At 40.5% G+C, this 21,902-nt stretch overlaps 1 protein-coding gene across 2 annotated transcripts in view; it reads right to left on the bottom strand.

Annotated features, from left to right (window-relative positions):
• Window positions 1-3,987: 3,987 nt before the first annotated feature.
• PRTFDC1 (phosphoribosyl transferase domain containing 1) overlaps window positions 3,988-21,902 on the bottom strand; it is a 95,801-nt gene continuing 77,886 nt past the window's right edge. Inside the window, exons 5-9 of one of the 2 annotated variants that reach the window (XM_032880805.1) lie at window positions 13,144-13,161; window positions 11,692-11,774; window positions 11,143-11,189; window positions 8,150-8,226; window positions 6,835-7,600 (exon numbers count right to left, since the gene is read on the bottom strand). In XM_032880805.1, coding sequence (XP_032736696.1) covers window positions 7,553-7,600; window positions 8,150-8,226; window positions 11,143-11,189; window positions 11,692-11,774; window positions 13,144-13,161 — 273 coding nt within the window. In that variant the 3' untranslated portion in view covers window positions 6,835-7,552. Of the gene's footprint in view, window positions 4,135-6,834; window positions 7,601-8,149; window positions 8,227-11,142; window positions 11,190-11,691; window positions 11,775-13,143; window positions 13,162-21,902 lie in introns of those variants that run through there. The other variant, XM_032880806.1, reaches the window with a different exon arrangement.

The following is a 21,902-nucleotide window of genomic DNA, read 5'->3' as shown; positions in this document are numbered from 1 at the left end:
ATTTTAAAAATCATGAACATGAGAGTGGGTCTTAGTAACCCAAAGCCAATGACCATGACAACAAAAACTGATGATGTAACTTTTTTTTAAAGATTTTATTGATTGATTGATTGATTGATTGATTTGACAGACAGAGATCACAAGTAGGCAGAGAGGCAGGCAGAGAGAGAGGAGGAGGCAGGCTCCCCGCCCAGCAGAAAGCGCGATGTGGGGCTTGATCCCAGGACCCTGGGATCACGACCTGAGCAGAAGGCAGAGGCTCTAACCCACTGAGCCACCCAGGCGCCCCGATGATGTAACTTTCAAACCAGGATAAGAAATAAATCTTTCTTGAAAAATCAAGAAATCTAAGAAAAAGAGAAAAAGGGAGAAAAAATACTATAAATAAGAAATATGATCTAAAACGGCAGAAATGAAGTCCTAACACACCAGTATTTACAATAAATCTAAGAAAGTGAGAAATCTAAAGATCTTTATCAGAAAACAAAAAGTTAAAAACCCCCAAAAACTAATAATTCAGCTCAAATGTTTTTCTTACAAGAGTCATTTAAGACCAGAAATAAATGAAGTAGAACACAAAAGAATAGAGAAATATCTTAAGCCAGATTTCCTAGAACAGTGGTCTGTAAACTTTTCTGTGAAAGGCTAGCTAGTAAATATTTTTGGTTTGGGAGGTCACATAGGATGTTTATTGATATATTTGTCTTTCTTTTTCTTCCTTCCCTTCTCTTCCTTTCCCTTTCTTTCCTTTCCCTTCCCTTCCCTTCATTTCTCTTTCCTCCCTCACTCCCTTTCTTCCTCTCTCTCTCTCTCTTTTTTAACAATCCCATACAAATGAAAAAGCACTGTTAGCTTGTAGACCATGTCAAAACAGGCTGCTGGCTGAATTTGACCTGTGGATTGCACTTTGTCCTCCTAGAAGCAGAGCTGGAGAAAACTGTTCGGGCACACTCATTCTTTGGTGTTGTCTTGAGGGAGTGCTCTGAGGAGGAACAGAGTGAAGAAAGCAAGAAAGCAGACCAGGACAGAGAAGCTAAGCAAGGATGTGCAGAACTTCAGCCTGATCCCCCAGGGAGTTCAGAGCATGAAGTTCAGAGTTCAGAGCATCCCCACTTGGGATTTCGTGGTGCTCACATGTCTGCAAGTCACTGGCTGTGATTACCTTGGGGAGGGTGTAGACCTCCAGGAAGCAGGGAAGGGGTGACGGGGGACTGTAGCAGCCAATACTCAAGGGGATCTGGAAGATGGGTACACCAGTCTGGAAAAGAAAATCCACTAGAAGAACATGAACAAAGTTAAACTGGTTTCTTTAGTTGGGGCGGGAGAAGGAGAAAAGTATTAGAAGCAAGTAAAATATGGAATAAAAAGAAGAAACGTCTACATACACATTGAGAATTTTTAAGTCCTAACAATGTCAATACACAGAGAACCCCTATCTTATGCAAGTTGTTTGAGAAAAACAGAAGAAAAGTAAAAGCTGATGTCACTTTTTAAAGCTAAAGTAATCCTGATTCCAAAACCATGTAAAAATAATAGAAGAAAATCATTGGACTCTTTCATATTTGAATGTAGATGCATAAAAATAGTAGCATATGAGATCCAGTTGCATAATTACCCAGAGGTCAGTGTGCGGGGCTCCGAGTTCCAACCCCCCAGTCACTGGTTTTTCTGGAGACCGGCCCCAACCTGAGGATCTCTAGAGAGGTCTCACTTTTAGTCACCTCTTTAGCATAAACTCAGGTAGATAAAAGGGGCTGTTAAGAGTAACAAATAAACCCATCTCCACTTTGGAAATTCCAAGGATTTTAGGAGCTCTGTGCCAGGAACCAGGGACAAAGACCGAACACGATTCTTATTATTCCACACCATTCTTTCTTCTCCTCATCTGATTATCACCTGCGAATCTATGGACACACTTCCATTCATGGTCCATGAACTCAGGTCAGTGTACTGAGTGCTGACCCAGCAGTCTAATAACACTGTTTCCACATCTTGTTTTGAACACAGCTCTGTGACCCCCGGGTAAGTGACTTAATCTCTTTGGTGCTCATTTCCTTATCTCTAAAATGGAGGTGCTGGTTCCTACCTGTGGGTTTCATGCTAGATACTAAATTGAATTATTGTCAAGATTGTGTATAGTGCACGACCCACAGTAGTTGCGGCCAGAACTTTGCAATATGTCAACACACTCAATGTCTGGGTTCCAGTCTTTCACAATGTTTTGTTATGCTCATGATAGTTCTCTACTAAATACAACCATAAAGATTAGCGCAGTCACCCAGCAGCTACATACATAGTGTACATAGTGTACATAGTGCAGCATAAATCATTTTCCCAGGCTATTGATGAATATTCTTCATGCGGCACAACCAAAAGCGTTGTTCAAATAAAGATAAGACAAATTACAGCACTTCCTTTTTCCAGTCCACCAGCTCCATCATTCAATATTAGGAGATTAGACAAATCGGACACAGCAGTTTTTATCAGAAGCCCTGTTGGTTAGAACTCAGTGATTTGTTGTTTTAAAAATGTTTTTTAATTGATTTGGTGAGTACTATTTCCAGCATGATGTTATATAAATATATATAGGGAGTCCCATTCTGGATTAGGTTCTTGACCAAATTATATGGCAATTCCTTCCTATAAAAATGGAGCTACTTCTAAAGTTTCCACTTGAATTTACATTTGCAGAATACTTGGCAAGCAAAAACTATTTTACTGTGGTTTTTATTTTTCAAATTTAAGCACCTTAATAATAAGAGAAATAAAACTGCTCTTTCAACGTCTTCTTAATCTGGTCCAGACACTATCAGTGGGAAAACATGTATTTCTTTATAATCAAGGTGGGCTACTCCGCTGCTCTTTTTATCATTTCATCTTTCCCCAGGTGGCTAAGTAGTAGTCGTCTTTTTTTCTTTTTTCTTTTTTTTTTTTTTGGGGGGGGGGGGAGGGGGGGGGGAGGAAGAGAGAATCTTAAGCAGGCTCCATGCCCAGTATGGACCCGGATGTGGGGCTCCACGCTGAGCTCCATCTCAAGACCCTGAGATCATGACCTGAGCCAAAATCAAGAGTCAGATGCTTAACTGACTGAACCACCCAGGTGCCCCAGTATTCTGTCATTCTTAAAAATCTAGGCAAACAAGTGTGAATTATAACCACTGCATAATCAGCTTCTTCTCTAATCTCATGAGTGGAAAATGGGCAAGGGAATAACCTATCTGTGGCAGATTTCATCTTCAGCTTTCTGACAATGGCCAGAGCCATATACATCCTACCCCACTGGATGATGGTCTTATAATGTTCTTCCATCAAGTGGTGGCAGTCTACGTTCCCTCCCCTTAAACTCAGACAAGTCTTTGTAACTGCTTTGAATAACAGAATTTGGTGGAGAGCCTGTCATTTAAGAGACTGTATGGCTTCCACCGGCTTCTGTCTCTGTCTTTCTGCACTTGCCTTTGGAACCCAGCTGCCATGTTGTGAGGACGTTTGAACCACACGGAGACATCACACAGAAGAATTGACTGACCACAGCCTCAGCTAAGGTTCCTGCCAACAGCCAGTATCAACCACCAGGCAAACCTTCAGATCAGAGCTACCTACAGAACTTTCTGGGATGGTGGAAATTTTCTTTGTGCTAATATGGTAACTTACTCCCTTATGAGGCTATGGAGCAGTGCGTATGTAGCTAATGCGAATGAAGAAGTGGATTTTAAATTTTACTTCATTTTAGTTCATTTAAATTTATTTACTTATTTTTATTATTATTATTTTTAAAGATTTTATTTATTTATTTGACAGACAGAGATCACAAGTAGGCAGAGAGACAGGTAGAGAGAGAGAGGGGGAAGCAGGCAGAGCAGAGAACCTGATGCGGAGCTCGATCCCAGGACCCTGAGATCATGACCTGAGCTGAAGGCAGAAGCTTTAACCCACTGAGCCACTCAGGCGCCCCTCATTTTAGTTCATTTAAATTTAAACACATACATGTGGTTAATGGCTGCCATATTGGACCATTTACCGTCACTTGGTTGTAGCCCTCAGCCTTTGAATCTTCCAGCTGAAGCAAAAGACTTCACGAAGCAGAAGCAAACCATCCCCACAGTGCCTGCTCCATCTTCCTAATTCTCATAAGCCCTGAGAAATAATAATTGCTCATTTAAACTACTCAGTTTGGGGAGTGATTTGTTACAGAGCCATTGATAATGAATACACTGTTTCTACTGTTCACTTGTTTTTTGTTTTCCACAGTAAATAAAAATGTACAAGCTTTTCCCATCTTTTAAAAGCCCTCTTGCTGTGGTTATGTGTCTCTGGTCTTCACAGCCAGGTTTCTTGAAAGAGTCGTCTACACTCACTATCCTCATTTGCAGCTTATTTACTAGCCAATACCCATTAGGCTCTGGATAAAAACAAATTTACAGTAACATTAGTTCAGGCTTATTTCTCCCCCTTAGAAAATGCAGGACTTCAGTATCCCACTCTGTCTTCATGGCCTCTCCTACTAATCTCTGAGCAAAGCCCACCCTGGCAGAAAAAGTCAGAAAAGGGGGTCCTTTGGGTCAAGAAATGGCAAAAACATTTTTTTTTCCCCTTTGGGAATGGACTATGCATGACCCTCAGTGAAATGTCAATGGCCTGTCTGTCCCAGTGTGTGGCCCAAAGGCTACGGTGAAAGTGGCTCTTTCAGTTGGGGTCTTTGTCTCCTTCTCTCCACAGGGTTCAGAACCAAACATCGCAGATGACTGGGCCAAGAAACAAAGCAGTCTTCTCCATGTACATTTTCTGTCCCTCTACATACATCCCAACATCAACGCACAAACCTCCCTTCCACAATCCCTTTGCTCCCCTCCTGAAACTAGCCTGCCCACCAGCCCTCAAGTGTCATCTGGTGATCCCAAAGGAACTTTATGATGGCACAGTAACAACAAATCCCAAACGCTATTTTTGCCCAAATTAGCCAGACATCTGGGTGGAGAGTGTGATTTAGGGTTTCGATTTCCAAGAACATACTACCTCTATTACACAAGTGAGGAAATATTTCCATGACACCAGTTCTCTAGAAGTGGGATGGGTCACCTTCTCTCTCCATTGGGGAAACCCAAGTTCATCCTATGGGAGGCTGAAAAAATACTCAGAAGGCCTGGAACATGGTAAACCATTTTATACCCAAAGACATCCAAAGTTTAAACAAGGTGCATCAAGATTCAACTATTTGCAGTTCACACTGGGAGTGCATGGTTCAATATTGGATACATTCCAACCCAGTAAGAAAGAACCAATTTATAATGAAGTGTTCTAATTTGTTTGGAATATCCCAAAGTATTACTGATTAGGTAACTGTATTATTGTAGTAAAAGTATTACTAATTACTGCAACTGAATCCAAATAAAACATCATACACTTGTCTGTCCCTGCCCCACCCCCACCAATCAGCTTTGGAATACCAAATTAATAAATGCATCGGTTGCTAAGCAGGTTATGAATTTTTACATTTTTGGTCTGGATTGAAAAAACCCTGAGGTATTAAACCGATTAGAATTTTGCAAGAGAAAAGGAAATACTATTTTTCCCAAGATGACATTCTTGGATATCACTGTCAAAATATTGTGTGATAGGAAAAAAATTGCAGGAATGATTAAATTTCTTGTGTGTTTAATGGATTTTTCTTTTTCAGCATTAACTAGCACAAGTCCTTCTCAAGATTTTGTGAAGCAGATCAATTTCCTTCCTAATTCAAATAAACATACAGTCCTCAGAAATTATACTGACATTTGCTAAAATTCAACATTCTATGGAAAATACTTTTGTAAAGATTATGGGTAATTTTATATTTATAATCAAATGTATCTGGGTTTTTCTAGGTCTTCTGATATAAAGGTGGCGTAGTGGAAACTGTATTTAGAACACAAATTTGATAATTTAAGAAACTGGCCAATTAGTATTTTCAATTTCTAATTTGGTAACTGATTCTTCTACGGAACAAAGCTAAAAGGAATTCCCTTTGCTGGTTTCTCACTTGGGATATCTGGGTGTGGTTTATTTTCTTCTCTGACTGGAACAAAGATATTCAGGAAAATCTTTTACAACTAAAATTCTTTGTCTTACAAACAAGCTTAAGGAGAAAAAAAAAAGCAGTAGATCAAGTCTGGCTTAATCGTTTGCTTATACTAGTGCATATACTGGATTTTTTCCAGGTTAACAAAAATAAAGCCCCAGGAAAGAGATATGCAGTAGTATATTTAAGCTACTGGCTCACACATTTTAATGGCTGAAAGTATATAAAAAATACAAAGGCGGAAGAAAAACAGTAAGCAGTTATGAAATGTAACAAGGTTTTTTATTCTTTATTAGTTTAAAGGAAGCTAGAACCTGATAACAATATGCCATATATGGTTCAGAACCAAACAAAGGCCGCTTAGTTATTTATTTTGCATTTTCTCCTTTTAGGAAGAGAAAAAAAAAACAAAACAGTTCTATTGGCACTCGAGTTTACTTTCAATTAAAATTCCCATAAATTAGAAAACATCTCATAAAACAGTGGAAATGGAAAAAAACGTTATTCAGAAAAAAACTTTCTTAAGTGTGCTGGTTTTCTGTGATGCCTTGGGCTGTCGGATAAGCCTTCTAAGATCACTCAAAAAAATTATTCAACCTCTGTGTTCATGTTGATGATAATATATAATAGTGTCTTGTCCTTTGATGTAAATAAGAGGAAAAACCTCAGACTTGCTTCGATTTGAATTGAACCCCCCGCCCCGCGAATTCTGCCATTTGCTCATGTCCCACACAAATAAAAAGATGCAGCTTAGAAACGAGGGCCTTGCTGCCATTGTATTTTTTCTAATTAAAATTCAGAGTATTAAACACAGTTGAGTACATCCATGCAGACATGACACACCGTTATCACATACCGGAAGCCAGTATCAACAGCACTGAGCAAAGGCTCATTTCATAACATCATTAAGATTCATTATATGCTACAGTTCAAAAAGGCTTTGTCAAAGCAAATAGTTATGGCCTGCCAAAAATGCACAAACAGAAATTTATATTAAATTGTCCTTTCTCTCCTTTTTTAGTATGGGAATCTAGTTGCATTCCCAGGATTTGGGTTCAGAGCTTAACTGGAAAGCCTTCCAGTTTCTTCAGATTGCAAAATGTTACCAAAACGGAATATTAAAAAAAAAAAAAGTTAAGTGAAAAATATTTGAGTAACTAGGTGGGGGTATGGTGATCAAGCTTAAAGGCTGTGTTGGAATCAAGAATGGTGAAGTTTCAGAGAGTGTGAAGGTAGGTAGAACTCATGAGTCACAAGGCGGAGTATTTAATTTGGAACAAGTCAAATAAAGCATTGCTTTCTTTTCCTTAACAACCTTTGGTACTCTTTATGTTATAACCTCAGAAAAGAAAGCTCTCTCATTAAAACATTTTTTTTTCTTCTTTTATATCCTGCTGAGTGAAGATGCCTGGGGAGACAAACTCTACATGCTGGCTTTCCAACTGTGGTCGTAAGTTACGATGTTATCTGGAGAGTCAATGGTGAGAATTGACTCCTTTAGACCCGGTACTTTTCTTTGCCATGCTCATTGATCACGCATATGTGCTGAAACAGTAAACGATTTAAATGACTCAGTTTCTCAACAAAATAGGAGGTGCAGAGAATGTAACGCAGTGATAACAGAATGTCATATTAAAATTGGTTATTGTTCATTCAAATTACATGTGAGCATTTATGTGTGCACGTATAGAAAATCTAAAGAGACCCAATCGAATGCTTGAAAAAGTTTCATTATTGTTCTGGTTTTGAGCTCTATTATGAATCTGGCTCCCTAGGTCACAAAGTGCACACAATTGGTCCACTTTAGGTAGGATGTTTACCTCTAGATCATTCAACATTGATCAAGGTCACACAGCTGAGGGGTTTACACTAGGGGTCCATGTATATATGTTGACACCATTTCTCCAAATGGGGAATAGGAACTGCATGCAACGGTAACTGGAATTATGAATGCAAAGTGCCCAGAATAGTCCCGACACAGAAGATACTCAGTAAGTGGCAGCCATCATGACTACTATTCTAATAATTTGTTAAGTTCGTATAACTGTTAAGTTCTTGTGAAAAGGGAGTTAGGGATTTGCATGCATGACTTACATTCAGATCTCTGAAGTATTCGTTGTAATCTAAGGCATAACCCACCACAAATAAGTTTGGAATCTCAAATCCAACATCTGAGGAGAGAGAGAGAGAGAACAAAATAAATAAAAAGGAATCAAATGAGTAGAAAGCCACTATATGCTAATGTTGGCACTTAAACTGGAGGATCTTTCATTTAAAGGGAAGCAAGCATGAGAAAAATGATAAGCAAAGCATAGGATGAGCTCAACAGGTCCTGGACCAGAGTGACTAGGCAGGTAGGCAGGTAGATAGGTAGACAAGCAAACATACAAGGAAGGATGGCTATACTCTTACCACACAGAGCTGAGAAAGGGCTCAGCCAGCTTAGGGGAGAGCATGAAGTATGCATGAGTTAGTCATGGAGCCCCGTGGTTCCGAAGCGAGCATCTTCCAATGATATAATGCCAAAGGAAATACTTTGGAAGCATAAAGTGCAGTTCCCACAGAAGTATTCCAATCCTGTACTACTTGACTAGGTGCACAGGCTGTTGCCACTGGAAGCCATTCTCCCACTGTGCTCAGTGTCCTCAGCTGGACAAAGGCCTGGGAAGCCAAACCTGGGAGACCAGATGACAGGAAGTGGGATTGTTCAGTTTGAGGAAGAGAACGCTAAGGGTTATTCTAACACTAGTCTTTGAATTCAAGAGACATGATACGAATTAGCTCTCTATCTCTATTGTGGGAAGAATGGGAGTAAATGAATTTAAATGCAGTATGAGGTACTTAGGTTAAACAAAGGAAAAGTGTCTTGAAAGGAAGGTGATTTTTATGGAAAAGGATCTTTAAGGAACAGGCAGTAGTGGTCCTTCTTCACAGGTCTTGGAACAGAATAAATATGCCTATTGTCCAATGGGTTTTTAAACTCTTTCCGATTTTTTTTTAAAATCTGTTTGTTTATTACAGTATTGCAGATGAGAGAGGAACTCAGTTTTATGAAACTGGACTTCGGTATAGCCAATGGACTTAGAGCATGGAGAAAGTTGTTCCTCTGGTGACTACTCACCACCACTGTGATTCCTATGACCAAAGATGTTTCACAAGGAGTAGGCAACTAGCTCCTGCTTGTAGAAAGTGCCGGAAGAGAGGGGCTTACTTTCTAAAGGATTGTATTCTATGTCACTGATAGAAACCCCCTTTGGTCCCTCCACACTGTACATTGCCTTAAGAAAAATAAAGAGGAGAAGCTAGAGCAGAAGAACAAATGTCAGAGCATATAGAAGATGTCATTGAGCATACGGGAAAGAGTCAATTACGAGAAAGGAATCAAAAGTATCAAGCCTGAGAAATCCAGGGAGAAGAAACAGAGATTCTGAACCAGCTAAAATGGTATTAGTAAATCCCAGAGCACCCGGGTTGTCACCATAGTAACGACATCACAGGTGCACAGGCTGTTGAACAAAGCCTACAGTAGGCATGGCACCTGGGACTGGGTAAAGCCAGTTCCGAAGGTCAAACCTCCAGAGCTGTTGGGGAGGGAAAGAAGGACATTGGATCACTAGATCAGGGGGATGGTTAGGAATCAGGGTGACCTACGTCCAGCTGGAAAATGGGTGCATTTCCTACACTTCTATTTGCCCTTGGCGGATGTTACTTATAGACGTAGTGCAAGAGTAAGGCAGTGATCAGAACCAGACTGACTCCGGTCAATACTGACTCTCCACTTCCAGCAGCGTGACCTTCCAAAACCATTGAACCTTGTTGTGTTCAATTTCCTCAGCTGTGAAATAGGCAACTACTTTGGACGAATGTTGTGAGGAGGAAATGTGTTGATCTCTGTGTTGCCCTTAGAAGAGTGGAGGGCCCATCATGACCTCTTACTAGTGTTATCTGCCATTATTTTATTCATGTTGTTGCTGTCAGTGATGCAAATAATCTGTAATTAGTTGGCTAGGTCTGAAGAGAATCTTTCAACTTCAGTTAAATTCTCTCTGTGAGATCTTCCATGATTTCCTTCGAAGATTTCTGTTTACTAACTTTGCCTAACCTTACTGCATCCAGATTATATTCTCCAGGCCAGGACCTGGACGGGGACATGCTGTTGGTTCTATCTGCCTAGCACGGATGAAACTTGTTTTTAGAATAAAGAGTCGCTTGTGAAATGTCATTACCCGTCCATAGCGTGCTTCTCTTGCTCTGATGTTTTTTCAGCTTGCTGATGAGAACCGTAGCCAAATGATCCCAGAGGCTTTAGAGCAAATGTAAGTTATAAAAATCAAACTGAAGTGAGTGAAAAAAAAGTCGCCTCTAGTGTTAGAATAATAAATAATCAAGCTGCTTGTTTATTCTTCCTGGCATTGGAACAATTCGTATTATGGGAAGGAGAGTAGCCAAGTGCCCTGTATGAGCCAAATCCTCCAGGACATATGAAGTCAAGTACGAAGATGGTATATGGAGATACTTCCTCGGCCAATTCTCTGCATTATTGAACTTTCCTTTGAGGGTGACGGGAGAGGTGTCTTGAATTTCCCCCTTTTGCATGCTAAAATTCAGGCTTGCTGAAAGTTGGCATCGAGCGTTGTCTGGTGACAGTTCCTGGAGATGGTACGAGGATCCCTCTACAGTGCCTTCTCGGTCTGACTGACAGGGCCAGTGGCCAAGGCAGGGATCCTGCGTGTCATCCAGTCTGGTGGGGTCAAGTCTCCCTCTACCCCCTTGAAGCCCATTAGCTGAGTTCTTTGGCTTTAAGGTGCTATGGAAAACCTAAACGCGAAACTATCCATTGCACACAACAGAGTTTCTGTGAAAAATGTGAACTGGGAGATTAAAAACTCTCATTGTAAAGGGTTCTGTCCTGTTGTAAAGGGTTCTATCAGCAAGGCTGGGGACACCTCGGGAGATCTGTGGGACTATCAAACCTTTCTAGCTTCTGTATCACATGGAATGCCGGCAAATAGGAAACCAGACATGCTTCAACACGAAACAACACCAGCCAACCAAGCAAGCAACCGACAGAAACCAAAACCACTCACAGTCGGGTCTAAAGCCGTCACTTCTAGGTGTTCTCTTCACCAACAAACTACCATTAAAAAAAAAAAAAAAAAAAAAAAAAAAAAGGCGTTTAGTGATCCAGATAAAACTTCTGGGAATTGCAAATAGAACCGAACATCATTAAAATAGGTATCCCCCCTTCCCCACCTCCTGGAGCACATGGGGCACCATCCCAGCCCCCTAATTCATGCTCCTGCTACCGGGGCACCACATCAGTGATTCTAGATAAAAGGAAGGGAGAGGGGCGCTGGCACCAGGCTCTGCCAGCTGCTCCCGGAAGCTGCTAATGGAGGCGCAGTAACGAGAGGCTCAGACACCCAGCAAAGCATGTCCTCTTCCCCTTCCTCTGTCTCTGGCTGGCAGTCAAATGTGCTGCTGTTTGTTCAATGTGGTCAAGCCATAACACCCCAGGGCAAAGGGTCACTGGTTTGGAAAAGACTGCTCTCTTTGGGGACAACCTCTTGTGTTAGCGCCCCTCTCGGGCTTCTTTGGACACAAAGAAGCATCAATGACATGAATGTCCTACCCACCTGGCGACCTTAACCATGTTGGGCTTGTACTTCTCTATGCTACTGAGCAGGGCCCTCATGGTCTTCCCGGTTCCAACGACATCCTTTGCAAAGAGGACAGACACGTTCAGCTGCGCGCATTTGGACGGCATAACAGATTTTGCATCAAGACAGATGACTGTATGCCTTATTAATAATGCATCATAATTAGAATTGCCATCAGATGGAGTCAAAGTAGGAAGCGGGGTTGGTTCCATTTTTTAGACAGTTTCCTCTCTTGGAAGCTGGGTTTAGGGGAGTATATCAGTGAATATTTCCTCTAGGAATCCTTGAGCCGTGTTGAAATCTAAGTTCGGCCTTTGGAGAGCCTGTGGGGCTGCTCGCTGAGCACACTGGGACTCGTGCACGCGCATGCAAGGACTAAATTTGGCCCCGAGGTTATGCGACACAATACAGAACGCATGAATTTTCATGGACATGGGATGTACATCTGAATACACTGAATGGATAAACACCTCCCCCTTGCCCTCCCCACTCAATAAGGCATTCTGTGGCCGGGAAGTGAGATGTGTCTGGACGGCAGCTGGTGACAGCCTGTGAATTCTGAGGGTGCGAGGCTGCAGTGAGCCTCTCGGCTCATCTCTGCTGACGAGCTGCTGCACAATTAGAGGAGAATGGGCAGCAGAAATGTATTGTCCTTGGGACAGAAATCAGCTGTCGGGGAGCTGATTATCAAAACAACAGGTCTGAATTTAGCCGGGGTTGGGCAATTCGCTTGGCTAGAGGGTTTACTTCCTGGCTTAGGTCTGAGCCGGGAGGACCGCAGATACAAATGGCACACACAGGCAATTGTGTAACGAAAGCTTGAAAACAGCTCTCTTGAATTCCTGCCAGTTGATAAGACAGGCGTGCTCTTGAAGGAAAAGTGGCCATGTGCTGTATTAAGTCCGCTGCTTCCATAGGACCCGTTCTCTCCCATTTTTCTTTTTTTAGCAGAAAATTAAATTAAATTATAGCTTTCTCTTAGATTGCCATTTGAAAATTGATTGTATTTATGACTTGGCTGCTGAAGGTAGAATTGTTTGAAGTCCTTAGGGGTCATTAGCAAGAACACTGACTCAAGGGTGAGAAGAATTCAAATCTTGGTTTTGCTATTACATACATTTGGTTCTGTTGGGTTAGTTTCCTCTTCTGTAAAAATGCCTGATTCGCACATTGGTAGAAGAACCAATGTGGACGGGCATGAAATTAGACATAAAAATGGATAAAGTACCACGAAACTATTATTCCAAAGCTTTTATTCTAAACTGTTTCAGGCCACTGATTCTAGTTAGCTCTTAGGAAATCTGGAGAGCCATGTGCACGGTGGAAATTCAATAGATCCTTGACCAATTGGATAATAAATTCTATATTTCAATACTCACCGTTAGATTCTTTCAACTTCCCCATATGGACAAAGAAAAGTCAGCTTACCTCAACAATGAGGACGTTCTGAAATTAAACAAACAAATAAACAAAACCAACACAACAGTTACTAAGAATACGATGCAAATCTGGCTCACAAGAAAGACCCTCAGTTTTGCTTACAGTTAGAAATTTCACAATTTGTTTAGCTGGTCCTCCCCCATCCATCTAACTCAAATGCTCGGTGGTCATGTAGGTATCCTAGGTTCATGTTAACAGTCTCTCTGCAAATATTCGGTGCTACCATATTGGTATCTATATTGAGGTTAGCAGGGTCATGTCAGATCCTAGACTTGTCTGACGACCTATCCACAAGGTCAGCCCACATCCCTAATTCCGGCAAGCGCCCCACCCAAGCATTCCTTGGCACACAAAGTTTATAAGAGTTTACCAGGAAAATGAGCCACATAAACTATGTTGTTAATGGAGACAGCGCTCTGCAGAAGGATCATATATTCAGCTCTGACAGTCCTGTATTCCTGCATAGCTACCAGTCATTGGGGATTCTGTGTTTACTCTTGGATTTTCAACCTCGAGGAAGGGTTGGGCTAGGGAGAGCTCTATGAAAGTCCTGGTTGATATTTTAAGAAGCCTGGTTGGGTTCCTTTCTATGTGCTCTCAAGGTCTACCTCTCCTTCTCCCCTAAAAACGCTATGTTTCATTTCAATTCCTGTTTGATACCTGTCTTCCCACTAGAATATAAGCTCCACGAGGATGGGGATCATGTCTGTCTTGCTTACTATTCTCAGTCCCTAGGGTATATAGAGCTGCATATAGATGCTTTGCAATTATTTACTGAATGGAGGATTAAAACTGATGACACTGATTAATGAGTTAAAACCAACCAATTAAATGGATTAGTAGTTATATGTCAATACTGTCGCCCAAATTAAAACATGACTGCGTTAATATGACATTGCAATGAACTTAAGGGTGTGGGTATGACGTAAAGTTGTTTTCCTTTGGATGACTCTTATTTCTCCCTGTGATTCATACGATACTTTAAAAATTCTATCAAGCCTTACACCTTAGAAAGCTCATTTACGTCTAGTGCAAAAGAGATTTAAGTAATGAAAGTGTTAGTCAACCAACCAAAACCATATTTACTTTATGTACTACGTGCTTCTTAGGAGGAAATATCTTTCTGGAACTCTTTTCCTCTCAGGTATAGTCATTAAATAGTCATTTAGTCATTAAATACATTTTTAAAAAATTTTATCTATTTTTTGAGAGAGAGAGAGTGTGTAAGGTAGGGGAGGGCAATAGGGAGAGGGCAAAGCAGACTCCCTTTTGAGCACAGAACCCAATGTGGGGCTTGATCCCAGGACCCTGACATCATGACCTGAGCAGAAGTCAGATGCTTAACCGATGGAGCAATCCAACTCCCCCCCCCCAATTAAATACATTTTAAAAATCCTAGTTTTATCATTGAAATGTAAGCTTATCTCATCCATTTTTAAAGTAGATCATGCCCACATCCCCTACCCTAAAAGTCACAGAGACAGAGGAGTCCCCTTGGTATTCTGAACACATTTGCTATGTTCTTAACCATTATCCCACAACAGTTAGTTAGGATGTGTATTTTTAGTCTGATTGAGGCTTACCAACCATGCCTGTTAACCAACCCAAATACTTGGAGAATACTTGGTTAATTTAATTCCCTAGCTAATAATCTTTTTTGTTTGTTTGTTTCAATCTTATAATGAAAAACTCTTTAAAACTCTGTTAGTCTGCCTTCTTGCCTAATTAGATAAACTGCACAGAACATAATTAAATTTGTTGTTTAAAAGCTTGGAACCTTGCAAAGCAAGAGTCATCTTTGAATGCATTAGCTTTAACTGTAAGATATAGTGGTGACTGGGAAGTGGGACTTGAATGTGCACTAATCTAGAAATACATTATCAAAATTACTTAAACAAATTTTAAAATCAAGGAATGCATATACAGATCCAAAATCAAATAGGAAAGTCTGAAGATTTTCTAAATGTTGCTGTGTATCTAACTGTAAAGTATTTAAAAATGCTTATGTACTTTATATTAAAGTTATCATGGCATTCTATATTATGCATAGCCAAAATATCATACCTAACAAAAATGACAATAATCCTTTTATTTTATGTTTTTAATTTTTTCTAGTTTTATCGAGGCATAATTGACATACACATACACAGAAACTTCTACACCATATAAGTTTAAGGTGTACAGCATAATGGTTTGATTTATGTATATTATAAAATGATTACCTCAAGAAATTTAGTTAGCACCCATCATCTCACATAGATACAGCAAGAGAAGAAAGCAAAAAAAGAAAACAATTTTTTCCTTATAATGAGAACTCTTAGGATTTACTCTCTTAACAGCCTTTGTATATAACATACAACAGTGTTAGCTATAGTCATTGTATTGTACATTTCATCCCTAATACTTACTTATCTTATCACTGAAAGTTGGAACCTTCTGGTCACCTTCCTCTGATTTCCCTACCCCCAACCCCACCCTCTGCCTCAGGTAACCACAAATCTGATCTCTTTTTCTGTGAGTCCAGTTTTTGTGTTGTTTTGTTTTATTTTAGATTCCACCTGCAAATAAGATCACACAGTATTTGTCTTTCTCTATCTGACTGACTTCACTTAGTATAATGCTCTCAAGGTCCATCCATGTTCTCACAAATGGCAGGATTTCCTAGTTTCTTATGGTTGAATAATATTCCATCGTGTGTGTGTGTGTGTGTGTGTGTGTGTGTGTATCACAACTTCTTTATATGGCAATAATTTCTTAATATCATATATAAAACTTAGGACATATTTAGATTGCCCTAGTTGTCTTTAAAATGGCCTTTGTAGCTGGTCTGGGTAATGAAAGCCCATGTATTGGGTCTTTAATTCTCTTTTAATTTAAAATAGTCTCCTTTACTTACTTCTATTTCCCAATTTAATAATTTTAGACATTATCTACTTACTATATTATATAATGATAAGAATTTTGTTGTTTTGGGATGCCTGGGTGGCTCAGTTGGTTAAGCAGCGGCCTTCAGCTCAGGTCATGATCCCAGCGTCCTGGGATCGAGTCCCACATCGGGCTCCTTGCTCATCAGGGAACCTGCTTCTCCCTCTGCCTCTGCCTGCCATTCTGTCTGCCTGTGCTCGCTCTCTCTCCCTCTCTCTCTCTGACAAATAAATAAATAAAATCTTTAAAAAAAAAAAAAAAAAAAAAAAGAATTTTGTTGTTTTGCACTATCTCACTTCTTTTTCCACCTCCCGGAGTAGATACTTTGTTATGACTGTATCTTCCTGTACTGTTCATGTTTTTTCCCACTACAGAGTCAAGTAGTATACTATAATTACGTTCCCTTTTAGTTTGTTTCTTTCCTTGGAATTCCTAATTGTTTTCCCTGTCATCATCCAGCGTCTAAGACTTCAACAACCCTCCTTTTCTTTATTTTTCTCTTTCTCTTTCTTTCTTTCTTTCTTTCTTTTTTACTTTCTTTCTTTCTTGGAAGGATTGTTATGAAGAAAACATTAGTTAATTATGGTTTAACTATATTTCTCAAAGGATTTTGAAGGATTAAAGAGGTTAAGTGGGTTGATAAAATCTGTAACAACATAAAGAACTTTCTGAGTTGTGTATAGTATTTAAAAAGTAAAATTATTGGGGCACCTGGGTGGCTCAGTGGGTTGGGCCTCTGCCTTTGGCTCAGGTCATGGTCTCAGGGTCCTGGGATCAAGCCCGGAATCAGGCTCTCGGCTCGGCAGGGAGCCTACTTCCCCTCTCTCTCTGTCTGCCTCTCTGCCTACTTGTGATCACTCTCTCAAATAAATAAATAAAATCTAAAAAAAAAAAAAGTAAAATTATTCAGTGGGTTCATAAATGATGGTCAAGGGAATACTGATATAAAAAACCCATCTGCTACTGAAAGGGGGCTATGCAGAAATCTAGAATTCTTCAGTGAGTTAAATAGAGCAGTCAATACAGATATTTCTTTTCCTTTACAGAACATCACACTATTTTCAAATTCTTTTCTAAGTAATACGTGGGTTTATTGTCCAGATTGTTAGAAACCTACCTATTGTATGAAAAGTTCACTTCCCAAAAAAGCAATACCTTTAGTACCTTTGGAAATTGTCATACAGAACAAATAGCTCAAGGGTACAGAGAAAGTGACTGCCCCAACTTTGGAAACATTTTCAATACTGTCTAAGAGTACTATTCTCTTCACATTTTAACATAACAGAATAAGCTCCACAAAGGGACAAAGACAAATTCATCTTTATACGATCAGCATATAACACGGAGACCGGTGGAAAACGGTCTTCTGTTTCCATTTCCACAGAAATGCCTGTGGAACAAATCAACAATTTTTACCCATTTCTTTCTCTAGTCTGTTATACTTTTGACACATTCCCTCCATTATTTTTCCTTAACGATGTACAATTCCCCCTTAACTGAGCTATAATTAATGTCTACTGCTTTTAATTTTGCACCAAGAAATCTTCCAAAATCCCCTCTCCTTTTTTTTTTTTTTTTTTTTTTTTGGAGTGGGCAACCTTAGAAATTTTTTCAGGACACGCTGTGCCTCTTAAATGCTTCCAATCTGATTACTCCCATCACTGAATCTGAGATGTCTGCCAGTTACTGTCTTAGTCATCTCATCACACCTAGCTCATTTCCTCCTGGAAAGTAAGTAAAATTTGCAACCTGGGAGGGCCACAGGCAAAAATTCTATGGGGGTCTCTCGAGTGTGTCCTTTCGTTGCTATGGTGCAATCCCGATGGAAGCTAATCACCTCAAGTTTCCTGAAGAGAAAGAAAGGAAAGAAGAAAAAGAAGAAAAGAAAGAAGGAAGGAGTTATATAAATCTAAGTGATTTTCTTAAATAGGTTATTCCCACTTTCAGTCTTTTAAGATACAGACTGATTAGCACACCACAGTCTAATGGCAGTGACACAGTTTTGCAGCTATGGTCACGCCCAGCAGAGGGATGGCAGTAATGATGATGGGCTCATTGTGGGTGCGGAGCATGGGTAGGAGTGTGAATATGAACCCCACGGAGAAAGGAATGCAGTACAGTATTTCACTTTATGTGATAATTCACAAAATTGCCAGAATCATCAGTCAGTGGGCATTTCCATTATTGTTCTCAGCCTAGTCAGATGCAATAAAAAAAGGAATGATTTAAATAGTTAAGGCAGCCAAGGAGGAAATTTGGCAGGTTCTGACGCTTCATTCTGGCATTCGATTAGAAACTTATTTGGTGGAGGAAGGTGGCACATCTCCTGAAATCTTACATTTAACCTGCACATCTGTGTTTTCCTGTTGCCAGATTTGGGTCTGCCTCCATGCATTTGGTTTTATTCCACCCCTTTCAAAGATTTCCCTTGAACATGAATAAAATCTTCTTGCTTTAATGGATACACACATTTTATGAAGTGCCAGGATTAAATCAACTTTGAAAAAAAATCACCCAGAAAGCACGTTGTGCAGACAGCTTGAACACACTGAGGAAAACGCTTTTAAACACTGTGAGCCGACGAGGCCATTTAACTTAATCATTGAGGGTTCCCTTTATTCAATAGCCATGACCTATTTAGAACCATGACTCAGCCAGCTTCCCTTATGGGCTTCCTTTTCTTTGCTTTAAAAAAAAAAAAAAAAGAAAGAAAGAAAGAAAAAAAAGAAAGCAGGAAGGAAAGAAAGAGAGAAAGAAAGAAGGAAAGAAAAGTAAAAAGAGGAGCCAAGAAAGAGAGAGGTCCATGGGGTTTGTAGTCTCTTTTCTGAATATTTTAACCCATACATCTTTAGAGAATTTAAGAAGTTATGGAGTACAGTTATGGGGCTTATAATGTATGGATAATTATATAGGTGAGCTATGTCCCCATGTTTTTAAAAGTTCTTTTATAAACAAATTTGATTAAAAAAAAATCTTTCCAGCGTTCCTGGGTGGCTCAGTTGGTTAAGCATCTGACTCCTGATTTCAGCTCAGGCCATGCATGATCTCAGGGTTGTGAGATCGAGCCCTGCATCAGGGTCCATGCCAGCCAGGAGTCTGCTTGAGTTTCTTTCCCTCTGCCTCTTCCCTCTGTCCCTCACCCCACTCACACACTCTCTCTCTCTCAAATAAAGAAATAAATCTTAAAAAAAAAACAAAACTTTTCTAACTCCCCCTCCTTCATTTCATCATTTAGCTCTGCTACTGCTCCTTTTGTAAGCGCTGCGCCTTCTCCAAGGCCCCTACTTAGCTCCTGTGGGTCTAGTGCTCGTGTGTGCCCTGCCCATAGGGCCTCCTGACTGGTTTCTCTGCCTGGAGTCTCTCTCCCTCCCTCAGTTACTCTATCCTCCTATTAAGTTCACTTTCCTGAAACACAACTTCTTGATGTCATTTCTCCTCAAAAACGTTTGCGACTCCTCTTTGCTTTTCTGAGTGGGTTAAACTCTGTATTGAGACATTTAATATATTCTACAAACCAAACCCAATTTACATTCTTGGTGTTTTAAAGCATTGTTTCTCTATTTTGAGCTGATTTCCTTGGGTCACATTGGTCTGCTCTTGTCCTCTGGCTCTCTCATTTCCCTCCTTTGTCCCTCATTTCATGATTCTCTTCCTCCCTTTCCTTAAGCGTTTTCTCTCCCTTTCCCCCAGGCTTTCTGGTCCCAAGCAAAACCACTTCCACTTGTGAAGACAGTCACAGTCCCAAGGAATCATTCCTTCTCTAGATTTCTTTATGGGCAAGGAAAGAATTTCGTGTGGGAAGACTCTTGAAGTACTTCTCGGGGTGCCAAGCGTTAAAAAAAGGTGTACAAGTTGATGGCAGTGTAATAAGATAATGATAAATGCAGCTTCAGTGTAAATGTATTGATTGAGAAATTGTGTAATCACTTTGTAAGGGAGAAGTTGGCCTCCAACAACCCTTCCATCCCATGCAGGTGTTTACTACGGTTCGACTTCCCTCTACAACCACTGAAAAGAGTACCCACCTGTTGTTGGGCACCTTTTCAAGTTTGTTTTTCTTCCCCCAAGCTGGTGTACATTCTGCATGATGGAAAGATTCTGGAAGGCCTCTGAAACATTTTTTTAAAGTTCTCTCTAAGTCTTAGTGCATAGCCTTTCTCTGAAAGGCTGAAGGATGGGTAAACAGATAAGGCCACATGATTGCCTTCATCTACTTAAGGGAAAGGAAATTCCGAACGTTGAGTGACATTGTTTTCACTCGTCCATCATCAGGTGTGCAGCATTCACCAACCCAGTCCCCAGGTTGAATCTCTTAGGACGCTAAAGCCCTTTTGCTTCTCAAAGACAACGTGCTCTCATCTGACACATTTCTCATTTGGCTTAAACCCAACCTGCTGGCTGATGTGTCCTTTGGTCTGGCTAAACAGACTTCTTTTTTTTTTTCTTTTTTAAGATTTTATTTATTTATTTGACAGAGAGATAGAGAGTAGGCAGAGAGGCAGGCAGAGGGAAAGGGAGAAGCAGGCTCTCCACTGAGCAGAGAGCCCAATGCAGGGCTTGATCCCAGGACCCTGGGATCACAACCCGAGCCTAAGGCAGCCACTTAACCAACTGAGTCACCCAGGTGCCCCGCTAGATGGACTTCTATTTACTGTTCCCTCTGAACATGACCTCCCTTTCCTATACTTCATTGAAAACATCTTTCTGGTTTCTTTCTAAGAGAAAGAGGAGCCTGCCCTCACTCAGTCACCAAATATTTATCCAACCTGTCAGCTAGGCACCGTGCATGATGCAGGACATAGGATGGTGAATAATATAGGCAGGGTCCCTGCCCACCTTACACAGACTGGTGGGGAAAACAGACATAAAAAAATTAGCCTCAAAGTAAACACTGCAAACTGTGGAAAGCGCTTGACTTAAAAGAAGGTACTGATACAGAGATGAATGGGGACGGTGGGGAGTGTGCAAGGGAAAGACAGTTTGCTCATTTTAGACAGAGAGACAGGGAAGGACTCCCTTACACAGGAGGCTGAGACCTGACGGATAGGAGGAAAATGGATTCCAGGTTGGAAGCCAAGCTTGTCCGAGGTCTTGGCTGGAAGGAGCTTAACCAGTGTGGTGACAGCACTATGAGGAGGGGTGAGAGGCATACGGTGATGGTGGGAGGGAAGCAGGGCCAGATCACATAGGTCTTACAGGCTGTGAGAAGGACGTTGGATTATAATCTCAGAACACTGGGAGTAGGGTTCCCAGATAAAATACAGAACACCCAGTTACATCTGAATTTCAGATAAACAATAAATGGCTTTTGAGCTTAAGTACATTCCAATTACTGCATGTGACATGCTTATCCTAAAAATGTATTCATTGTTTATTTGAAATTCAAATTCAGCTTGTTGGCATCCTGTTCTCTGTTTTGTGTGCGTGTATGGTGGGGTGTTTTTTTTTTTTGTTTTTTTTTTTGCTAAGTCTGACAACTCTAATTCAGAGGCCGCTGAAAGGCTTTCAGTGAGGGGATCCCATGTGTATTTTAAGAAGATCTCTTTAGCTGTTGTTTTTTGGAGAATGGTTTGGAGTGTAGCAAGAGTTAAATGAAGGCCGAAGTTCGAGGAGACTAGTTAGGCTACCATAGCATCCCGGAGAAGAGATAGTAGTGGTCTGGCCCTAGACCAGTGCTTCCCAAACTTGCACTTGCGTAGGAACCATCTAGACCTCTTGTTAAAAGGAAGACTTAATTCAGAAGATCTGCGGTGGGATCTGAGATACTGCATTTCTAATTAGTTTGCAGGTGGTGCTGACCTTGCTGGTTCCTAGACCAAAGG

This window comes from Lontra canadensis, unplaced genomic scaffold, assembly GCF_010015895.1.
Source record: "Lontra canadensis isolate GAN:19392208 unplaced genomic scaffold, GSC_riverotter_1.0 scaffold72, whole genome shotgun sequence".
Lineage (NCBI taxonomy): Eukaryota > Metazoa > Chordata > Mammalia > Carnivora > Mustelidae > Lontra > Lontra canadensis.
The sequence above is the reverse complement of the archived record's forward strand: the minus strand, read 5'-3'. Positions and strand labels throughout refer to the sequence as shown.